The 20,661-nt window shown below is 45.7% G+C and overlaps 1 protein-coding gene across 2 annotated transcripts in view; it reads right to left on the minus strand.

Moving 5' to 3' along the window:
* AGBL4 (AGBL carboxypeptidase 4) overlaps positions 1–20,661 on the minus strand; it is a 1,371,246-nt gene that overhangs the window by 111,830 nt on the left and 1,238,755 nt on the right. For both annotated transcript variants that reach the window (XM_057500192.1, XM_036892951.2), the window contains exon 7: positions 3,361–3,450. In XM_057500192.1, the coding sequence (XP_057356175.1) occupies positions 3,361–3,450 (90 nt within the window). The remainder of the gene's footprint in view (positions 1–3,360; positions 3,451–20,661) is intronic.

Consider the following 20,661-nt stretch of genomic DNA (forward strand, 5'->3'; position numbering starts at 1 on the left):
AGTCCCTCATTGACAGAGTGGGAGAATGACGCTTGTCTTAAGCTGCCTTAAAGAAGGGAGAATTCTGTGTCTCAAGGGACAGTTAGATAGGGAAAAAGGAAAACCAGACCTGGGGAGAGGGATCCCAGGACCACATTTGCCATGAATGAGCTGTGTGATCTTGGATAAACCATTTATCTTCCCTGCGCCACCCCATTCTCCTCTGTAAGATGCACATTAATTGTTGTGAAGTCTTCCAGGCCTCAAGCTAAGGGTTCTAGCACTTTGCATCCCCAAACAGGGCAAGAGCACATACAGGCTTGGGAAAGCCACATTCGAAGACCCCCTCTGCTGTTTACTGGCTATGTGACCTTGAGGCTCCTCTTTCTGAACTTAGGTTTAGCATCCCAGAGCCAACAGGGGTTTGTTCCTCACAACAGCCCATGGGATGTATAAGATAACCTTATTTTTCAGACATGGAAAATGACACTCAAATATCCAGCCCTAAGCCTCAAACAGCTTACATACAAAGAGGGAGAAACAAATGTAAATCAAATAAAAAAACCAGAGGTGACCACTGGGTAACCCACAATGCAGGCACAAAGCAGGGGCTTAAGGAGGTGGGCCAGAGGCCTACGGGGGGGTACTTGAAAAATGAACCTTGGGAAATGGGAGGTGTTTTCCAGGTGGCAAGGAGAGGGAACAGGGCTGTCTGGGTGGAGGAGCTTCAGATGCAAAGGCCAGTGGTGGAAAGAAGATTGTCCACTCAGGGATAAAGATGTGTGGGACTAGGACAGAATGAGGCTGAGTCCAGACAGCCTGGCAAGAGGCAGATCATGACGGGTTGTGAATGTCAGGCCAAGGAGTTCAGAGTTTATTTTGAGAAGGAGGTGGGAAGGCAATAAAAGGCTCTGCCAAGAAGTGAACATTGATCGCAAACCTGCAGAACAGCACTGAGTCTATCAACTCGGCACCCTTGAGATTCCTTTTTGGAAAGCAGTGTCAACAGAAAAAGCTGGGTCATAGGCTGAGACCTGCTGAACTTCTCTATGCCTGGCCTCATCCGTAAGATGGGATGGTGATCCTGCCCTCTGTCTACTGCCCACAGAGGAGGTGGGCACAGGAGTTTAGGCTCCGTGAGGTGAAAGTATTCATGGTGAGGCTACTGTCTTTTTATAAATGAGGACAAAATAGTTGCATCTGATTAACTAGGGGAACAGTTCTGCTGCCAAGTTTAGTAACTGACAGATGGCTACCAAGAAAGGAGTTGGTAAAACCAGGACCACCTGGGAGAGGTCACTGCAAGGACACTGCTGGGAAGGAAAGAGGCTGGGAGTGAAAAATGCCAAGGAGCAAACTAAGGTAGCTGGGGCAGGGAGCCGCAAACCCCAGCCACTGCTGCTTGCTGAAATTCAGTCTCCTTGTCTGAAACAAAGGCAGAGGCACCTGGGCCTAATCACAGTACTCTAAGAGCATGATGAGGAAAATAAGACCCATATCATTTGCATATGGGTTTACAAAGGTTACAAAGCAGATTATTGCTCCAATCTTCTTATATTCCCATTGGGGACAGCAGAGCAGAGGCGCATCTGTTGAGTGTCTGCTGTGTGCCAGGCACAGACCTGGGTGTTTGTTTATATTCATCTCGTGCCAGCTTCATAACACCCTCCACGGACAGGTATTGGTATGCTCATTTATTTTAGATCTGAAGAAACGGAAATCACACTACTGGGAGGAGGCAGGGCCAATATCTGACCCCAGGGTTTATGGAAAGTCACCAGATGCTCCCATGGTAGCATGCTGCCTCCCTCTGTTAAATAACCTCTTTGGGTTTTTTCATATCCCTTTGGCCTCATGGTCATTTTGAACTACAATGAGATAAATTACCTAACTTCCGCACACTTCAGCTTTCTCATAAGGAAAAATACAGTTAATATTTGTGTATTTGACATAGAAAAATATAATTAAAAATTACATTAAATTAATAAAAATAAATAACTAAAACATGCAAAGTGCTTAGACCAGTGCTTGGCACATATAGAGTATCATGTATTTTGAATCTAATACAACCACTAGAAAGATAAAAATGCAAAAGTGCTGGTGAGAATGTGGGACAGTAGGAACTGGCTGGTGGCAGTATAAAGTTACATGTTTTGGAGAGAAATTTAGAAATATCTAGTCAAGTTGAAGATGCACATAGCCTAAGACCCAGCAATTATATTTCATGGTTATACATCCTGGAAAGTTTTGCACATGTGCATAAGGTACATATATATAAGAACATTTGTATCTGTATTGTTTGTAAAACAATGTGTAAACAGCTTAATTGTTCATCTTCAGGAGAACAGATAGGTAAGCTGAGGTATAGATAAGACATGGAATACAACATATGGTGAAATCAAGTTAACTACTGCTGCGTGCACCATGGATACTGGATATAAACAAATGCCAACACATACACGATGATAGCATTTTTATAAAGTTCAGAAACATGCAAAATTTAAAAATACACTGTTTGGAAGTGCTGATATGTATAGTAAAACTATTAAGAAAGACAAATATAAAACTCAAGCTGGTGTTGTCTGTGTGAGGGGGAAGGCAAAGAAGAGGATAAAAGATTTAAAAAGATTCTGCTTCTTAAGATGGTGGGTACCTGGGCATTCACTAAATTATTTATATATTATTTATTGAATATACTTTTATTGCTGCCTAATTGAATATATATGCATGCATATACACATCGATTGCTAACTAATATTTTTATGGATTAAATATTCCACAATAAATGAAAATGCAGTTTTAAAGAGATAGTATTTGAGAAATTATGTCTTATTTACTTCTAGTTGCCTGATATGAAGCATGCTTCCTTGCTCATGGTAGATATTCCAGAAGTTGTTTTTAAGTGAATGAGCGAATAAATGAGCACATAGATAATTTTCAATCCTTACTTCCCCAGTTCACTGCACTTCTACCAACAAAAACACAAATCTGGGAACAGATTTTTTTTTCTTTTTTTTTGGTAGTGGTGGTGGGGTGGGGAGGCCAGATTTCTTATTTTTGTAAACCACTGAAGACTAGCAAGGCAAAGCTAGGGAGTGTCGTTAATTCTGTGTGGCTCATCCTCAACAGTGCAGATGCGAGAGGACTTCACTCAGTCCCTGCTATTCATTTATCCATTCATCCATTCATTCACACATACATGTAGTCAAATAAATACTAAAACAAAGCCTAATGGAGATCAGTTGTAACCTCTTCACTAATTTATTCACTAATAAATTCCTGTCCAAGATAATGGCCCTGTATATGGCCACACTATTCAGGGGTCAACACAGCTGGATGTGGGAGGTAAGCACAGCATGCCCATGACATCCTGCAACTCACCTTGGCATACAAACGAAGAGGGTGTTTCCCCTGGGTGGACTCGTCCTGTGATGAATACCACCTTCTTCTCTGCCCCTTCCCGAAGGTTGTCTGAAAGATAAAACAGAAGATGGTTGCTAAGGAGGATGAGCAAAGCTAAGACTAGTATGTGGGAGTGAGTGGAATGTGGAATGGGCTGGATACATTTATATCTTAAATCACTGGGTTAGCAGCATTAAGGCCCTGCAATTGCTGACTAATGAAATTATGTCCCTAGTTGCCCAATATCAAAAGACTATATTCCTCTTCTTTGGTGCAGTTGATCTTTCTAATATTACAGTCATCTGAAGAAGTCATGCAAGTGAAGTCAATCCTAAATCCAATGGCTGTGGCCCTAGGCAAGTTTCATATTCTTTTGGAGTTTTAATTTGCTAATCTATAAATATGGATAATAATATTTACTTCATAGGGTTGTTGTAATGATTAAACAAGCTTACATATTGCCTAGCATACCATAAATATTCAGCAAATGATGGAGAAAGAAGGTAGCTATTTATTTTAGTAATAGTAATAGTAGCAGCTGCCATTCAATTAATACCTTTTATGTCAGGCACATTATATATATTATTTAAAATCCTTACAGAAACACATACCCCTTTTACAGAGGCAGAAAGTGAAGCTCAGATAAGTTATATAACTTGTTCAAGGACACACAGCTAATAGGTGGGGATAGAGCTGAGATTAGAACCCAAGTGCTTGTTTGGCCTTGAAATAACAGGGACCAGATTTCTCTTTCACCTTGGGCAACTAGATTATTGGACAAAGTGTACAAAACAACTGTGTTCAGACATTGGACAAGAGGCAGTACAAGGCTAATCCATGAGAAAAAGGAAACAAATGAGGTGTGCCCCCTGACTGCCCTGGTTTTTGCCTGGAGGGCCTATTCCAGACCACAGAGCATAAAAGTATCCTGAGCAGAGCATGGCACTCCCACTGAAATTGAAGTTCAGAGAGTCTAAAGCAGGCAGTAGCTATAGGGAAACTCTAAATTCCCTATAGAGAAGAGGGGGTTCTGTAGAAAAGAGTTCAAGAAATCCATGAGCCTTCACGTGTCCTTGTTCAGGTATAGGGTTCATGGGGTAAATGCATAATGTGAATGCATAGGGTGAATCTTCATGATGTCATGAAAAAAGATCACCAGGGACCTATGACCTGCACAGTTCTCAGGGCTCAGACAGAGCAAGGAATTATTCGAATCCCTACCCCCAAAATAGAAGGCCTCATTGATCATTCTGGGCATGCAGAAGAGAACCCAGAAAGGTCATGCCTTACTGGTAGGGCTAAGCTATTCTAGACTCACTCTAACAAAATTTTTAAATAAATCTCAAAAGGATCAACCTGAACAAAAGAAATTTAATTCCTTATTATACAAAGTCCAACCGTCTTTAATGAAAGACAACAAAATCCAGACATTCAACAATGTATAATTCACAGTATCCAGCATCCAATAAAAATTATTAGACATGCAAAGAAGTAGGAAAACATGGCTCAAAATCATGTTTTTTAGGCTCAAAAAAGAGCCCAAAGTCTTGATGCCTCTAAAGAAGACTAATAAAATTTCACTACTTTTCAAAGATACTATTAGACAAAAGCAGTAGCCAAGAATGAAATTCCCAGAAAGAAGGGGCAGGAGGAGGGAATTTAGCCACCAGCAGAAGGACCAGTAGACACAGAACAGAACAATGACCTGAAGGAAATTCAGAAATTAACATTGAGAGAAGCTGGATTAAAGGATTCCAGCTATGTTAGGAATCTGGATGGAGAAAGGAGGTAGAAATAATTGACAGGCTTTCTGCTTCTGAAATGCTTAGGGACAGGTTATTTTGAATGTGGTCCATGATCCCAATGGTACCAATGTTAGAGACTGAAACAAAAAAAAATGAACTCTATTAAGCAAAATTCTGCAGGCTTGGGACTTGATCAGTCTACTGGGGTGTCCAGTATTAAGGTCACTGCTTCACTAATACAAGGCCCCAAAAAGGTAACAAGAAATAAAATGGGAGCCAAAACACATTCTTGAAAACTCACTCCGTGCTCAGCTTTATGGTAGGCACCTTTAGGAACAAAAGGAGAGAGAAAGCTCACCTGCTCTAAAGAAATTTATGGTTTAAAAGAGGAGTTAGACACTTGAAGTTTCCTGGACTGAATATAAACTATCAAGGGAGATGATGACTTCATGGTGTATTTTTAATGTCTTTCCTAGGACCCTGAATGCAATAAGTACTCAGGAACTGGCTATGTAGATTGTGGTTCATAAAGAAATTTAGGCTTACATTGTCTTATCTAATCTTCACCATGCCTCTGTGAGGTGGATAATAATAACCCCAGTTTACAGGTGAGGGAACTGAGGCTCACAGCAGGAAGGGACATGCCCAAGGTCATGTGCTAGCAATGGCAGAGTCAAGCCCCAGCTCCCAGTCCAGTGGCCCTTTCACTGCCCTGTCTCCCTACTGGATCCAGTAACAATGATACCAGATTCTACATCTGCTGCATTTTCATCTGCAATGTACACAAGAGAGTCTGGTTTCATCCCTTAGTGCTGGTGGAAGTTGAGCTACTGTCTTAGCATTTATATTGCTTTTTCACTTAAAAAACAAAATGCCACCAATCCTTTTTATAAAACACTGTCTAACACTGACCCCATCTATCCTAGCAGTCCAGAAATGATAAATACCATTACGGAGGCCCTCAGTGAAGGCTACCTTTATGGATGTCTCCCCTGACCTGGTATCAACTCAATTGCATTCAACATTTCTGCTGACCACAGGGAAATGCAAAATGAGCATTCTATTTGCACACTAATTTTACTGAGCCCCTGTGTCTTCATAAAATGATAACGTGGGACTAATAAAAATCAAGTATTCCGGGTGCTAATATAAGCAAATGTTGATGCAGGCAGGTAACAAATTGCTTTGTCATTTAGGAGGCCGTAAAAGAGCATTATAATCATCTTTAGGCAAAATGGATGGTTCGCCTTTGCTTAGCTTTTAGCTTTCATTTGCAATATCAATTTAACGTAATGCATCAGCTCTGAGGTGGTGTGACATAGGAAATCCCTCCCCCACTCTTCTTGTCACTGAATCTCCAGACTCATGCAAAGCCAATTAAACATATTCTTGGTGGAGGCCGCAGGGATGATGAAGGAAGTATGCTTGAACAAAGCGAGGGTGGAAAAGAAGCTGAACAATGAGATCAAGAACACCCACAAGGAGTGACAGAACTGAAAGTTCATGGAGGGTGACATGCTCAGGGGTACAGGGGCATGCTTGAGTGGAACCAGGACAGCTGTACCAGGCTCCCAGTTAACAGAAGGTGCCTGGAGTCAAATGTGCTTTGTGTAGCATCCCAAGACAAGCACACACACACACACACACACAAACACACACACACACACACACACACAGCACCCCTTTGTCACTATACTCCTTTGTCATCTACTATTTCCTTATTCATAAAATTTATTGAACACCTATTAGGTGTCCAGGTACTAGCTATTATTATCTTCACTTTGCAGAAAACCAAGGCCAAGAGATTGTTAAGTGACTTGCCCCCGTTCTCACAGCCAATGACTGGCAGAACCAGAGTCCCCATCCAGGCTGTCTGACTCCATCTGTCCACCACTTAACCTCTGTGCTATCCTGCCTCTTGTGAAGGACAATATTATCCAGTTACAGCAGCAATTAATATTTATTCAGTACTTATTCTGTGCCAGGCACTTTATGTGTATGATTTATTTAATTTTCACAGTAACCTAATAAAACATCTACTATTCTTACCTCTATTTTGCAGATTAGGAAATGAAGATCTAGAAAGGTTAAACGTCTTACATAAGTAACAAATGTAGGGGCCAGGATTAAACCTGGGTCTTCAAGAACCTCAGATTCATGCTTTCCTGGTGGGCTCTATCACCTGTTGGAGATTAAACAGGGTTCTTGGGGTGGTGTTAAAAATATGCTCACAAATATTTTGTTAATTTCCTCTGTTCTAGAGGTGGCAATGAAGTGTGGGCTGGCCTTGAAGACTTGTGCTAACACACAGAATACTAAAGAAGTCACTTTTGAGATTAGGCTATAAAAAGACTGTGGCTTCCATCAAAACTGAAGGAACAAAATGGCAGCAGACTCAGAGACTCCAAGAATGAACTAGTGGTTACCAAAGGGGAGGGGTGTGGAAGGGCAGGTGGGGAGGGAGGGAGAAGGGGACTGAGGGGTATTATGTTTAGTACACATGGGGTCGGGGATCACGGGGAGAACAGTGTAGCACAGAGAAGGCACATAGTGGATCTGTGGCATCTTACTATACTGATGGACAGTGACTGCATTGGGGTATGGGTGGGGACTTGATAATATGGGTTAAATGTAGGAACCACATTGTTTTTTCATGTGAAACCTTCATAAGAGTGCATATCAATCGTACCTTAATAAAAAATAAAAATAAAAAAAGACTGTGGCTTCCATCCTGGGTAACTCCCTTTCTCTCTCTCTCTCGAATCACTCACTCTGGGAGACTCAGCTGCTGTGACATGAGGACACCCAGGTAGCCTGGGAAGAGGACCCCCTGATGAGGAACGGAAGTACCCAAAGAACAGCCAAGAGAGGCTGGCCGCAACAATGTAAGTGAGCTTGAAAGGGGCTCCTCCAGTCCCAGGGGATCGTAGCCCTGGCTGACAGCTCACTGCAGCCTCATGAGGGACCCGGAGCCAGAACCAGCCAGCTTTACCACATTTCCTGACCCACAGAAACTGAGAGATGATAAATGGTCGCTTTGAGATGCTGGGTGCTAGGGTAATGTGTGAGGCAGCAACAGATATTTAACCCCACTGGAGGTACCAGCACTTCTCCTAGTTGATCTGTAGAACTCAAGAAATGCTGCATCTTACCTAATGATTCCAAACCAAGCCCAAGTGAGGACAAGAGCCATAGCCTTGGTATCAAGATGGAGAGAGAGCCTCAGCTGATCTGGTCAGGTTGTGGATCGCTGGTCAGTGGAGCTACCAGAAGAGGCCAAGAGGCCCCAGAGAGTGCTAGAGGGGCCCTCTGAGGACAAGACCGCCCCAAAGTCCATACCATCAGTGTTGTTTCCATCTCTCCTGATGAGAACTTGACACTAGCTTGTCCCAGGGGGTGAGATGCACTCTGGAGAAGGGAGTGTTGAACAGGAAGGGGAAACATGGAATGTTACAACCGAAGTATTTTTTTAAACATATTTTTCACTTTGTTGACTTCATGATTCCTGAAGGCATCATGAAGTCAAGAAAATGCCCTCCTATTGGTTTCCAAACCAGACCTGTTGTAGTCTTTTCTCAAATATTCCAGGGCCCAAACAGGTCCACACTTCTACTAAGCTCGAGAAAGAGAAATCCTGGGAGCAATAACAGCAAGGTTAGCTTGTGTCTGTCTGAGGCCCTGCTCAGGACTAGAAGAGCCTTGTCACTGGTCTCCCTGTGCGGGCACAGGCCTTGCCAGCCCACCTTGCACCCAGCCACCAAGGTGGTCTTTCTAAAACAGAAACAGAGGCTTGTTACTCCTTCTGCTTATGACCCTTCAACAGCTCTTTGTTGTCCTCCAAACAGGTGTCCCTGTTTCTGGTAGCTGGTGGCTCCCCTCTTCAGCCCCTTCCACAGGCTTAGCAGCCCCACCCAACTCGTACCAGCTCTGCAAGCATGAATGTTCTCCCACTCTTCTGTGCTTGGCTGCGTGCTTTTCTCCCTGCCTAGGATACCAGCCCCCATCTCATCTGTCTTACTCCTACTCAGCTTTCTAGTCTCTGCTCAAATGTGCCTCCTCTGAGGAGGGAGAGAGGAAACTAACATTCATCCAGGACTTCTCCCAGGCCAACTAGTGTTAATGTTGGGTTAGTATCTGATTACATCAGCATAATAATTCTGTGCTGTCCCCTACAAAACATGTCACATTGGAAGTAATGTGAGGATATCTCTGTTATTGATACTGACAACAAAGAGGGAACAGGAGCTGTGAATTACAGTGAGAACATGCTCAAAGTGCAGAATTTATTGTATAAAATGTTATGAGAAAACATTGGTTAAAGAGCATCAATAGAGCTTTGTTGGAGGCACTGGAGAACTAGAGGATGCACTGGGGTAGAGATGAGACTTGAAAGCAAAGCCAAACAGGGCTGGCTGGCCGAGTGGCTGACAGTGGAGCCAACAGGAGGGGAGAGCTGGATGAGGGAGACTGAGCAGGACTTTGATCCCTAGGTTTCTTCTGTCCCATAAAGGGCTCAGATGGAAAGCCTGCTGACTTTCCTGGGCAGAGAAACTGGGACTCATATCCAGGCACCATAGATTATTGACTGTGAGGCCTTGGACAAATGACACATTCTGGGCCTCAGCTCCCTGCAAAATGACATTAACAGTCCCAGCTCACAAGATAAGCTACAAGTGAGAGACTTAAAGTCCCTGACCCATGGCTTTACCTGTAAGAGTAGGTCTCATTTACTGAGTGACAAGCCACAGAAATAGCGTCTCTCAGCACTGTGGACATTTTCTGCAGGGTAACTCTTTGTGTAGGGAGCTGAGGGTTTATCTCTAGCCTCTACCCACTAGGTGCCAAGAGCACCCCTTATGACGATATGTAGTGGTGTAGCTTTGGACACCACTACATATCCCTCGTCTCCTTGGAGGCAACATAATCCCCAGCTGAACGTTCTAGAAGTCCCCATAAGAATATCCTTATTCTTGTTTTATTCAGATTGGCCTTGTCACTACCATCCAAGCAAACCTTCAGTGTCTTAGACTTTTTATCTTTGCCCCAACTCTCCAGAAAGCTGCTCCAGATACCTCCAGGTCACAGTGTCCTCACCCTCCTCTGGGCTCAGAGTTCGTGTGGACCTTCACAGGGTCATGTATCATTTGCTGCCTTGCTCAGGCAGGACCGAACGCTACAGCTGGCATCTGTTCTTCCTAATGCATCTGCTCTTCTGAGCCTTTGGGCCATCTTGAGAGAACGCTGGTGGTGGCCAAGTTTATTTTCAGTTCTCTCACTCCCAGCCCATCACCCTCCGGGTCCCATTCCCTCAGCTAGGCTCAGCTCTCCCATGGCCTCAGATCTCATATCTGAGTGGTAGATTCACTCATGCTCTGGGGTTAGGGATGGAATACTCCCCTTGATGAGACGGCAGAAGAGCATGGGGATTACCATTTTAAAGAGAACGCTCATGACAGGGAAACTCCTGATGGAAAATGAAACATTAATTCTGGAATTTCAGGTTTTAGTGAAAAGGAACCTCTCTGGTTCATGTCATATGTCTACCACATATTACAACTGCTCTTTTGGCTTTCAAAAGCAGTAAGAAGGCCTCTGACTTACAGGAGACTCACAGATGCCATCAGAACTACAAAGCCTGCTGATCACTGAGAAGAACACCCTCACTGAAGATGAAGGGAGAGGTCCAGAAAGGACACGTGACTTGCCCCAGGCCACACAGCTAGAGAATGAGCCAGGTCTGGAATCTAGGGCATAGATCTCCAACCTCCAAGCAGCCTTCTCTCATGACACTGGGCTGCCCAGAGCAATGTCCATGCAGGCTGGAAAATGCCCAGTGGATGCCTGACAGGGAAGTGAAGGAAAGCTGAAAAGCATAGGCCCAAGACACAGAGGACTAGGGCCAGTGGTCACCTTGACAGTCACAGGACACCTCTTCAGACAGGCTACCCCTGCTGGGCTAGGCAATTTATCCAGCCTCTTTGCCATAGGCTGGCATTCTAGACCTGGAAGCAGGTAGGCAGGCAGTCTTCTGGAGGTAGGCTAATGGCAGGAGGGCTCTCCCTGCCATGATTGATCTTGATCCCAGCACCTTCCAAGCACCTTTAGAAAACTGGAGCCAGAGTTGCCTGCTCAGAGTACCTGCTGAAGTTGGGACTCCTGGGAAACAGTCTGGGGGACTCTGAGATTCCCGTGCATACAGGAGCTTTACAGGGAATCACTCTGGGGAACACTTGTAAGAGGTGCCAGTTAACCAAAATTGGAACAGTCTCAATAGTAACTTCCATCACTCCCGTGGGGAGCTCAGAGCCAGAAGGGCCCTTCACAGTTGTTCCATGAGGCAACAGGACTGGCTCTGTGTCCTGCATTGACTGGGTACTGGATGTGGGCTGTCCCCAAGGCAGGGGTATAACCAGGCACGGCAGCTTCCTTTGGCTGAGTGCAGTTTCCACTGGGCACTGCACTCAGTTCTAGCCTGCTACCCTCCTTCAACCAAAGGGCAACAAGCTGTGAGCTGTCAGCCACCAATACTCCTGAGAAATGGGGGAACTGGTCTTGAAGGGGTACTGGGGTGGTGCACACAGCGTAGCTACACCAGCCTATAGCTGAGGCAGCTGAAGAGTGCAGGGCAGATCTGAGGCCCAAACGGCAAGGCTGATGCTAAAGGACTTTCTTTTTAGCTCAATTTCATACATATTTTCTAACACTGACCATATGCCAAACTTTGGGCTGGTCCCTGAGGACATGGAGAGGGTTCAGATACTGTCCCTGCAATCAGGAGCCCAAACACGAGTGGAGGAGAAAGAGTAAGCTTGGCTTTGCGGTTATAAACTTGAATGCTAGAGTCAGTCAGGAGAGTTAAATTCAAGTCCTACCATACGTGACCTTGAGTTCAAAGATCATTGATGTCCTCATGTGCAAAATGTGGATAATGGTATCAACCTCAAAGGGACCTTGTAAAAATTAACTGAAATAACACACCAGGTCTAAGCACAGACCTGATGCATAGTATGTGTTCAAAAATGGTACCTTACAGACACTCAGAGGTCACTTGGTCCAACTCCCTGATCGGACAGATGAAGAAACTGAGGTCACTAGACTGCAAGCAACACTGAAACTATGACTGCCTATCGTTTTCACAATTTGTATTCCCAGTGGCTTGCACACAGAAGGCGCTCAATACATACTGGTGACATAGCTGCCGAGGACTTGTTGCCCTTTGGTTGAAGGAGGGTAGCAGGCTAGAACTGAGTGCAGTGCCCAGGCTTTCCCAGCATGTGCTCTGCCTTTCATCTCTCCCAGCCTCCAGAAATTCCTCACCAGGCTCAGTTTCAGGCTTATTAGCAAATGCAAATTGAATTACTCTGTGCCCTTTTGCAACAAGGACAACAAAAACAGTTTCCCCAGGAAAAAAGGGCGAGAAGAGGTGAAAGCTGGGATGAAAGTCGAAGACAATACATTCTAATCAAACTTGATAAATATGTAAATTAAAGCAGCTAAACAGTTGGCTTTGACAAATGACTTCTCAGTAATGGATTTTTCCACAGTGAAAGGGGAGAGTTCAGTCTGTCTGCTCATCACAATAAGAGCTCTCTCCTGCTTTCCTGGCAATGCGGGCTGACACGGTGTGAGGAGGCAGAGCAGAGAACTAATCCTTCTTCTAATAGATACCATTTGTTGAGCATCTGCTAGCTGCTAGGCACAGCCTCTGTGGGTGCTGTAAGAGGAGAGAATCCCCATCTCATGGATGAGGGAGCCGAGGTGAAGGCCAGGTTCACCAGACTGCAAAGCCTAATGTCACTGAGGGGCCAAAGCAACCAGCTATTGCAACCAGGAACATAAATTCACTCCCTCCAGTGGTTTTATTGCTGTTGGGGGTCTCACCAACTCAAAATTTAGTGCCTTTCCATTTTTCTCCCCCTACAGTGGGAGTGTTCAGAAAAGATCTTCCCTTAACTTCCTATATAGCTCAGAACAGACCCTTTCCCATGCCCACTCTCATCTCTGTTTTTCCATATGTAAAACTAGCTGTTGGAGTCAACCCAGCCAGAGGCCCAGACAGCAAGGAGCAGAAAGGAGCAGACTGCAGATTCTCTGCAAAATATAAGACAATTGTCACTTATAAGTGCTAAATTTGGGGGTCGGGGAGGTTATTACTTAACAATAAATAACCAGAATAATTGCTGTAAAATTGATGGTTCTAGTGGGTTATAATGCAACAGTCAGGTGGCTGAAGAGGCACAGGTTTTGAGCAGTTATTGTATGCCAGGTACTTTTCATACATTATGATCCAGGTCTCACCAGACCCAGCGAGAAGTGTATTGCTTTCCTCAGACTACAGATAAGAAATCTGAGATTACAGATAAAAAATGCTCAGGGACACTCAGTTAGCAAGAGTCGTAGCTGGAATTTGAACCCAGTTTTTCTAGGCCCTGAGACTAGTCTTTCTTCTGACACCTCCAGGGGGAAGGCTTATTCCCCAGCTGTCCCAGACGAAAGGTGTTATTCTGTGTGTACCTGTGCATGAGCACATGCACACATCTGCTTCGGGCTCAAACTCCTGCAAATACCTGAGTTTTTGTACAAAGTTACCAGAGCTGAGGTGCAAAGAGAAATTCAAGTTGAATGATTTGCAGCCTTGGAAAGACACTATTAATACAATTTCCCCAAACAGAGAACCAATATTTATGAACGCTTGAAGTGTTTCAGGAGAAGTGATGCCTGGTAGGGCTGGGAGTAATGTGATCCAGGCTCTGAGCTGAACATCTGTCTTGCCCGATGAAGGAGGAATGCAGATTTGAAGAGTGTTCCTTCTTTCCTATTGAGATTTTCACTGACTTCTATAAAAATACCACTTTCAATCTCAAATCCCCACTGGCATCTTTATATAAGCACTGAAAATGCTACTGGGCTTTGGAGATTTCATTTAATGAAGGAAAAGTATTTCTATTAAAGAGTGTAATTTTTTTCCCTCTCAACACAACATCTTCCAAGGAGCCAGGGAAGCTGGACTGTTCTGGGGTCTGAGGAAATGAGCCAACCCACACCTCAGCCGTGATGTGGTTACACAGACTACAGAAGGGCAGGAAGGCCAAGGAAGGCAGGAGAGGGCCAGTAATAAGGGGGAACAAGAGGAATCATAACCAGCTCCCATACACCTGTGCCATTTCAGTTGCTGAGACATTTTGGCACTCAGTAGGAAGCTGTTTCTGCTGCCACCGGCCAAACTGAACTCACCACTATGTGTCGTCCAAGCTGCTGCAATTGCCCCGTGTCTGCTGTGCCTGTTAGCCCTTCTCAGGTGCAGTGATCTCACTCTCCTGCTTCCAGTCAGCGGCTTCCTGGGCACTAGAAGCTAATCAGGCTGCTTACCCTGCCCCCTCTCACTGCTCACCACTCCTCCTCACATTGGGGTTCTTGCTGGTTCCCCTGCCCCATCTGGTGGATTCCCATGGGCTCTTCAGGGCTAGCTCCCTACTACTCCTTAGGCCTCATCCCAGAATGGTAGCTCCATGGCTGCAGGAACTTTCTCTTATCAACTGTTGTGGACTTAGGTCTAACATGGTACCAGGCAGATACACATGCTGACTGCATATTTATCAAGTCAGTAAAAACAGTGAACAGGTATTGAGTGACATGTGCTGGGAGGGTGAGGGCCAAAGGACTATGACTAACGAGGCAGTCAGGGCCAGCAAACTGTCCAAGGTCATCTGCTGGTAACTGGGGAGAACAGAGTGTACTTTGATCTGATGAACATTAAAGCTTGTGTTCCTTCTGCCTCCTCCCAAGTGTGTTCCCTCACAGAGAGGACGCTGTGTCCAAGTGGTGTGAGCAGGACCTTGGGTATGGCCATGCCTATTTCCAGTCCTGGCTCTGCCATTTACTAGCTGTGTGACTTTGGGAAAGTCACTTGACCTCGGCATGCCTTGGCCTCCTCAACCACAGAATGAGGATAATGATAATATTCATATTATTGAGTAGTTGTGAGGACTAAATGAGCTAAAACGCAAATAAGTGTGTGTCACATGGTAAACCCTCATTTGACATTTGCTATTTTTGGTCATTCAACAAGTATTTCTTGGGCTCCCAGTCACCCCCTCTCCCAGAGAAGCCTTCCCCAGCCCTAGGTGAGTCAGGCACCCTCTGCTCTTTCTCCTCCTAACCCCTTTGGCTATTACAACAATTTTCCAGCAGTATAATAGTCATTTGCTTCTCTGTTAGTCCAACCTTTTCTCTCTGGTGACTCTGAGCTTTTTGGGGTCAGAAGCCCTGTCTTGTTCATCTCTTTTTGGCATTCATTTCCTTTGTCTGAGACAGAGAAGGGCATCTGACATGCTTGTTTTGATGCAAGAGTTTTGAAATGGCTGCATCTAAATGTAAAATTGCTTTTGAAAATTACCATGTACTGTGTGAAACAGAGCTCCCACCTCCACGCATGTTTGATCTTCCCTGTCCTTCACTCCCACCAACTCCTACTGTCTCTGTTTCTCCAGCTACCAGCCTTGGCCAGCAGCCCACCCTGAGGCCAACCTCTCCTCTCCCTCCCCTCCCTGAGACCCCCTCTCAGAAGTGGAAATCAGAGATGGAGAAGTTTGGGGATGAGAGTAGGTAGCCTGAAGTGTCCCCTTGACACATTATTTGGTAATGTTTTTTAAAAGGCTGAAAGTGTAATGGTTTGTTTTCTTGGTTGTGTCAAAATGTCCCCATATCAAAACAGTTATGTCAGCGCAGCTGCATCAGTGTGGATGAAGCAAAAGGACTGTGTCAAAATGATATGAACTCAGCAAGGAAGCCACCTGGCATGCAGTGGTCCTCATTAATGGATTTTAAAACATACACCACTGTAAGTGAATCAACAAGTTATTAGCTACACTTAACAGCAACTCTCCTGTAGTAATTTCTTTGTTCCACTGAGGATGTTTCTAACACCAAAAGGATCAGAGATGTTAAGGGTGCCACCTGATGTCACACAGCAGGTCACAGAACAAAAATGATTGGAGCTGAGTATGGTCTAATTTATCTCCCACATTTTACAGCAAAGAAAGAAAATGATTTCACCAAGGTCTCACACACAGTGGATTGGATTTTCACGTGTTAGATGAGAAACATGGGATGAGTTCTTGGAGAGCTTCTCTACCCTGTGCACTAAATTCTGGTCCACAGCATCATCACTGGGCTCCTGGCACACACTCAACAGAATGGAACAGCTGCTAAAGCTTAGCTAAAGCTCTAGCTGCTAGTCCTAGGCATGCTACTTGAAAACGGGATTGGCTGAGTGAGTTCTCAGTAAAAGATGCTTTAGTGTCTGACCAGGCAGGCTGTCAATATTTTATTCGCCAGGCAGTTCACTGGAAGGCCCTGGTCTGCATGAGGGAAGGGCGAGCTTCTGCAGTGTGGGGCACAAGAGAAGAGCTGACTATTTGCATCTATTTCCATAATTGATATTTCTGCAGCCTGCTAAAGAAATACACCCCCATTAACCTGAATTAGGGAATTATATTTCCCTACTGTCTTAATGGCTTTATGACTTGGATGGAATGGAGTCTTTCTTGAATAAAATAAATTATAAAAACTTAATTTACAAGAACATATTTCCAGAGGGTGTGTTTACAAAGTGGCATTATATGTTCCTAGGATAAGGCTTCTAGGATAAACCTAGACTCTATACAAATTCTGTCTCGGACTATCCCTGGGGCACATGGGACTAGAGTTGGGCAGACCTGAGTTTGAAGCTGTGTGACTGAGGTCAGTTGCTGAACCAGATTCATTGGAGGCCAGGTAAGGAAAGGTCTGTAAATCATGGATCTCCAACAAGGTAGCCTCTGGTGTTACTGATTTCAGAAGCCTCACTCCTGCCTAAGGGCAGACCCTTTCATCTAGGAAGGCCCTGGGGTCTGAAGGTGCTATAAGATACACAAGTCAAGTATAGGCTGGGAACTGGAGAAGCAATTTAGCATAAGGATTGCAGGCAGGGACTCAGGCACAAGAGCACTGACTCCTCCATTGTGGGTGTGTGACCTTGGGCAAGGTACTCCACCTCTCTGTGCCTCAGTCTTCTCACCTGTAAAAAGGGGATCATAGTGAACTATCTCATAGGGTAACTAAGCTGATAATTTGTAAAGCACTTAGAACAGTGTCTGGTACCTAGTAAATCTTACATAGTATGTGTTTGTTAAATAAAATAAGTACTCATTAATAACAACCACTCAGGTGCTCCGGGTCTGCAGAGGGTGATGCTCATCTTGGGACCCTCCCCTGTGACAGGCCCCGTCCCCCTCAGGAACAGTTTCCTATGAATAGTTGATACTTTTCTCCAGATTTGTGAGGTTAATTAATACATAAGCAAGAAACTCATTTTATTCTCTGGTTCTCATCCCTGGCTGCATATTAAAACCACCCAGGGAGTTTTTAAAACTACTGATGCCCAAAGCCACTATTACCTCCCCTCCTCAGCCAAGAATCTGGGGAAGACTCAAGCCAATTATGCTTCTAACGCACAATCACAACTGAGAACCACTGATCCAGTGTGAGCGTTGGCCAGGGCCTCTACTCCCTGGATCTTGATCTTCTTACTACATCACTTGTAATAAGAAGGGGAGGGGTAGAAACAAGTGGTCTCTCACCCACTCCAGTTCTAAAATACTGTGATCCAGGAGGCTAGGGGGATCTAGGAGGTGGCTTGGGATGGCTCTGATTAGGCCACACCAGTCATAACAAGGAGAGGATAGAAAACATACATACATCAAGTGGATAATTTCCTGCAGACACAGTCCCTTCCTGGAACTAGGACAAGTACTAACGTCATACAGGTGCAGCATCTCCAGAAATTCACAAAGCTTAGAGCAAACAGATTGGATTTATAACAGAAATGGAAGTCATATGTTCATGAGGAGAAGGAGAAAAGGCATTTTTCAAGAGATGAAGGAGGAAGATTACTATATTTGTCATCAGGGCCATAGAGGGGCCCAGATATGTCCATGCCAGGATTCAAAACCAGGTTCTGGGAGGGTAGGCGAAAAGAAAAGAAGGGAAGTCCCGGTATTGAGAATCTATGCTGTGTAGGTGCCAGGGGATATGTTACGTATCTAACCTCATTCCAGCCGGGCAGCCTCCCAGAGGGCAAGTGTTCTGATCCCCATCCTGCAGACCTCACTGGTGCTGAGCAGCTGTGCCAGGATCGAACCCAGGTCGCTCTGGTTCCAAAGCAGATCCTTTCCCCTACAGCTCAGTGCCTCATTTATCCAGAGCTCTCTGTCCTTGTAACTCACGTACCCAAATCACAGCAAAGAGCCAGAAAGCAGCAGGAAAGGGGTGATAACAAGCCAAATGCAGGCACACGATCGCCCCACCAAAGGTCCTGTCAGGCAGGTCTCAGGAGAACCTGTTGAGGACACTGATAGGGAGTGATAGGGACAGGTGATAGGGAGATATCTCCTGATTTCTGGGAAAAAGGGGCAAAGCTTACCTTTGGAGGCCTAATCTATACACACAGTGATACAGGATGGGAACCGACAAGTCACCACGAAGAGATGGGTGCTCTCCCAGGACATGGCTCCCAACTGCCGGATGCCACGAATGTATCAGAAGGAAGCAGTGTCAGCTGGCAGGGGCTGATGCACCTCAGAGCCCTGACAGGGCAGTGACAGGCCCAGCCTGCCTCTGTGAGGGAGAGGGCAGCCTGACAGCACTGAGATGCGGGGCCTGCTCAGTACAACCAACGTCACAGTGGGGGTGACCGCACCGGGTGGCCAAGGCCATGGGACCGTCCCCCCTGCCCCTCCTCTGCACGCACCCAGCTGCCTCCTGGATGCCACGCAGATTCCCTGCAGCTCTCCCTTGTCCCCACTGCACAGCTGGTGAGGGGCCAGGGCTCTCACTCAGGAGTGGACTGGCTCCACAGAACCTAGCTCTTCCCTCACTGAGAGGAGACCACCACCTGCCAGCAAAGTCACATTCCATTCCACTCACAGGACTGTGCCTACCTTGCGAAAGCTTCCGTCAAACCAGCTTTCTCACACTGGTCAAGTTCAGAGCCCAGCTGTGGCCTGTGCTGACCTGGGGCTGGGCTGGGCTGGGCTGGGGTCACCCCACTCTGTGGTTCAGAGAGTAAAGTGAAGGTCCTACATTGCAGAGTTTGCACCCTCTCCTCACTGGCACAGAGTAGGCCCACATGTGAATGCTGAAGGGAATGGACAAGCTCACTGCAAAGCTCTGCCTTCCACCAGCACCCATCGATTAACTGGACTTCCTGGGAAGCACTGAGGCTTGTTTGTAATGGTGTTAATGTGGCAATAACAAGGTGGCAAATGCCTGTGTGTCTTCCCATCTCCTAGCAGGCCTTATTCTTGCATTCTGGTTCCCCACAGTGTCCTTTCAAAGCCCTTCTCTTTAATGCCAAGTGGAGGAGTTCCAGACAGCTATTTGCATTTTCAATTCTAGAAATCATTAATATTTTAAAACTGCCAGTACCATCGTTTATTAACACACTTACATTTCCTAACTGCTACTGCTGAAGGGAAACTTTCTATGTGAGACATATTCAGACTGGGGGTGATCCCCCAACTTCTGTTCAAATTCTGTTTTCAAGTCCCTGCTCTCAGGAACTCATTGTCTAGTGGGAGAGACAGATATATAAGGGGACAGTGTTCGAATTCTGAGTGACCGCTGTGTTAACTGAGGGAGGGACAGAGGACAGAAGCCAGGAAGAGACCGCGGCACAGCCTGGAAGGGCAGGTCAGGCTTCTCGTAGGAGGCTTCTGATTCCAGGGAGCGTTTTTGCAGATGGTGGAAAGATGAGAGAATCACAAGACCTGTGCCTGGACATGGCCCTTTCAATTATTTTTTGTCATCATGTCAATAGGTTGACATTCTGGTCAAGGGTTTTTGAGATACACAGGCCTGGGTTCAAATCCCAGCCATGACACTGCTAGCTGTGTGGCAATAATCATAGCTAACATTTTTTTAGCTCTCTCTCAGTATCAAGGAGAGGGCAACCTTTGCAGGCCTGCTCAATACAATCAGTGCTACAGCGGGGGTGGCCCTGAGGGGTGGGACAGACCTAGCTTATCTCCTCCCGCCTCCCTCCTGCCCCACCTCTGAACTCGCCAGTGTGGGCAATTTCCTTGAATTCTCACAGTCTCCCTGTGGGGTAATTCCTGTCACTCCACTTCACAGACCAAGAGGCTAAGAATCAGACAGGTTAAATCATGTGCTCCAGGCCACATGGTTGGCAAGTAGGGATTGATTCCTGAGCTTCAGGACGATTAAACACGAGCTACTCAGCCCAGTACTCCTGCAGGGGGCGGGGGGGCGGGTGGTGCCGGTGGTTGTGTGTGTGTGAAGACTAATGCAGGCAGCAGCCCTGCACTGGCTTGGTTTGGGCACCCAGTGGGCAGCTGCTGAAGCTGCTATCACCTCCCAAAGACCAGCTCTCTCAGCTCCACTGTGCAGCCTCCTGATCTCTCCAGGCAGAGAGCCCTGTGCATCCCTGGCTCACAGCCCCCTGGACCACTGCCACCCTCTGTGCTGTGCTCCTCCT

This window comes from Manis pentadactyla, chromosome 4 (assembly GCF_030020395.1).
Source record: "Manis pentadactyla isolate mManPen7 chromosome 4, mManPen7.hap1, whole genome shotgun sequence".
Classification (NCBI taxonomy): domain Eukaryota; kingdom Metazoa; phylum Chordata; class Mammalia; order Pholidota; family Manidae; genus Manis; species Manis pentadactyla.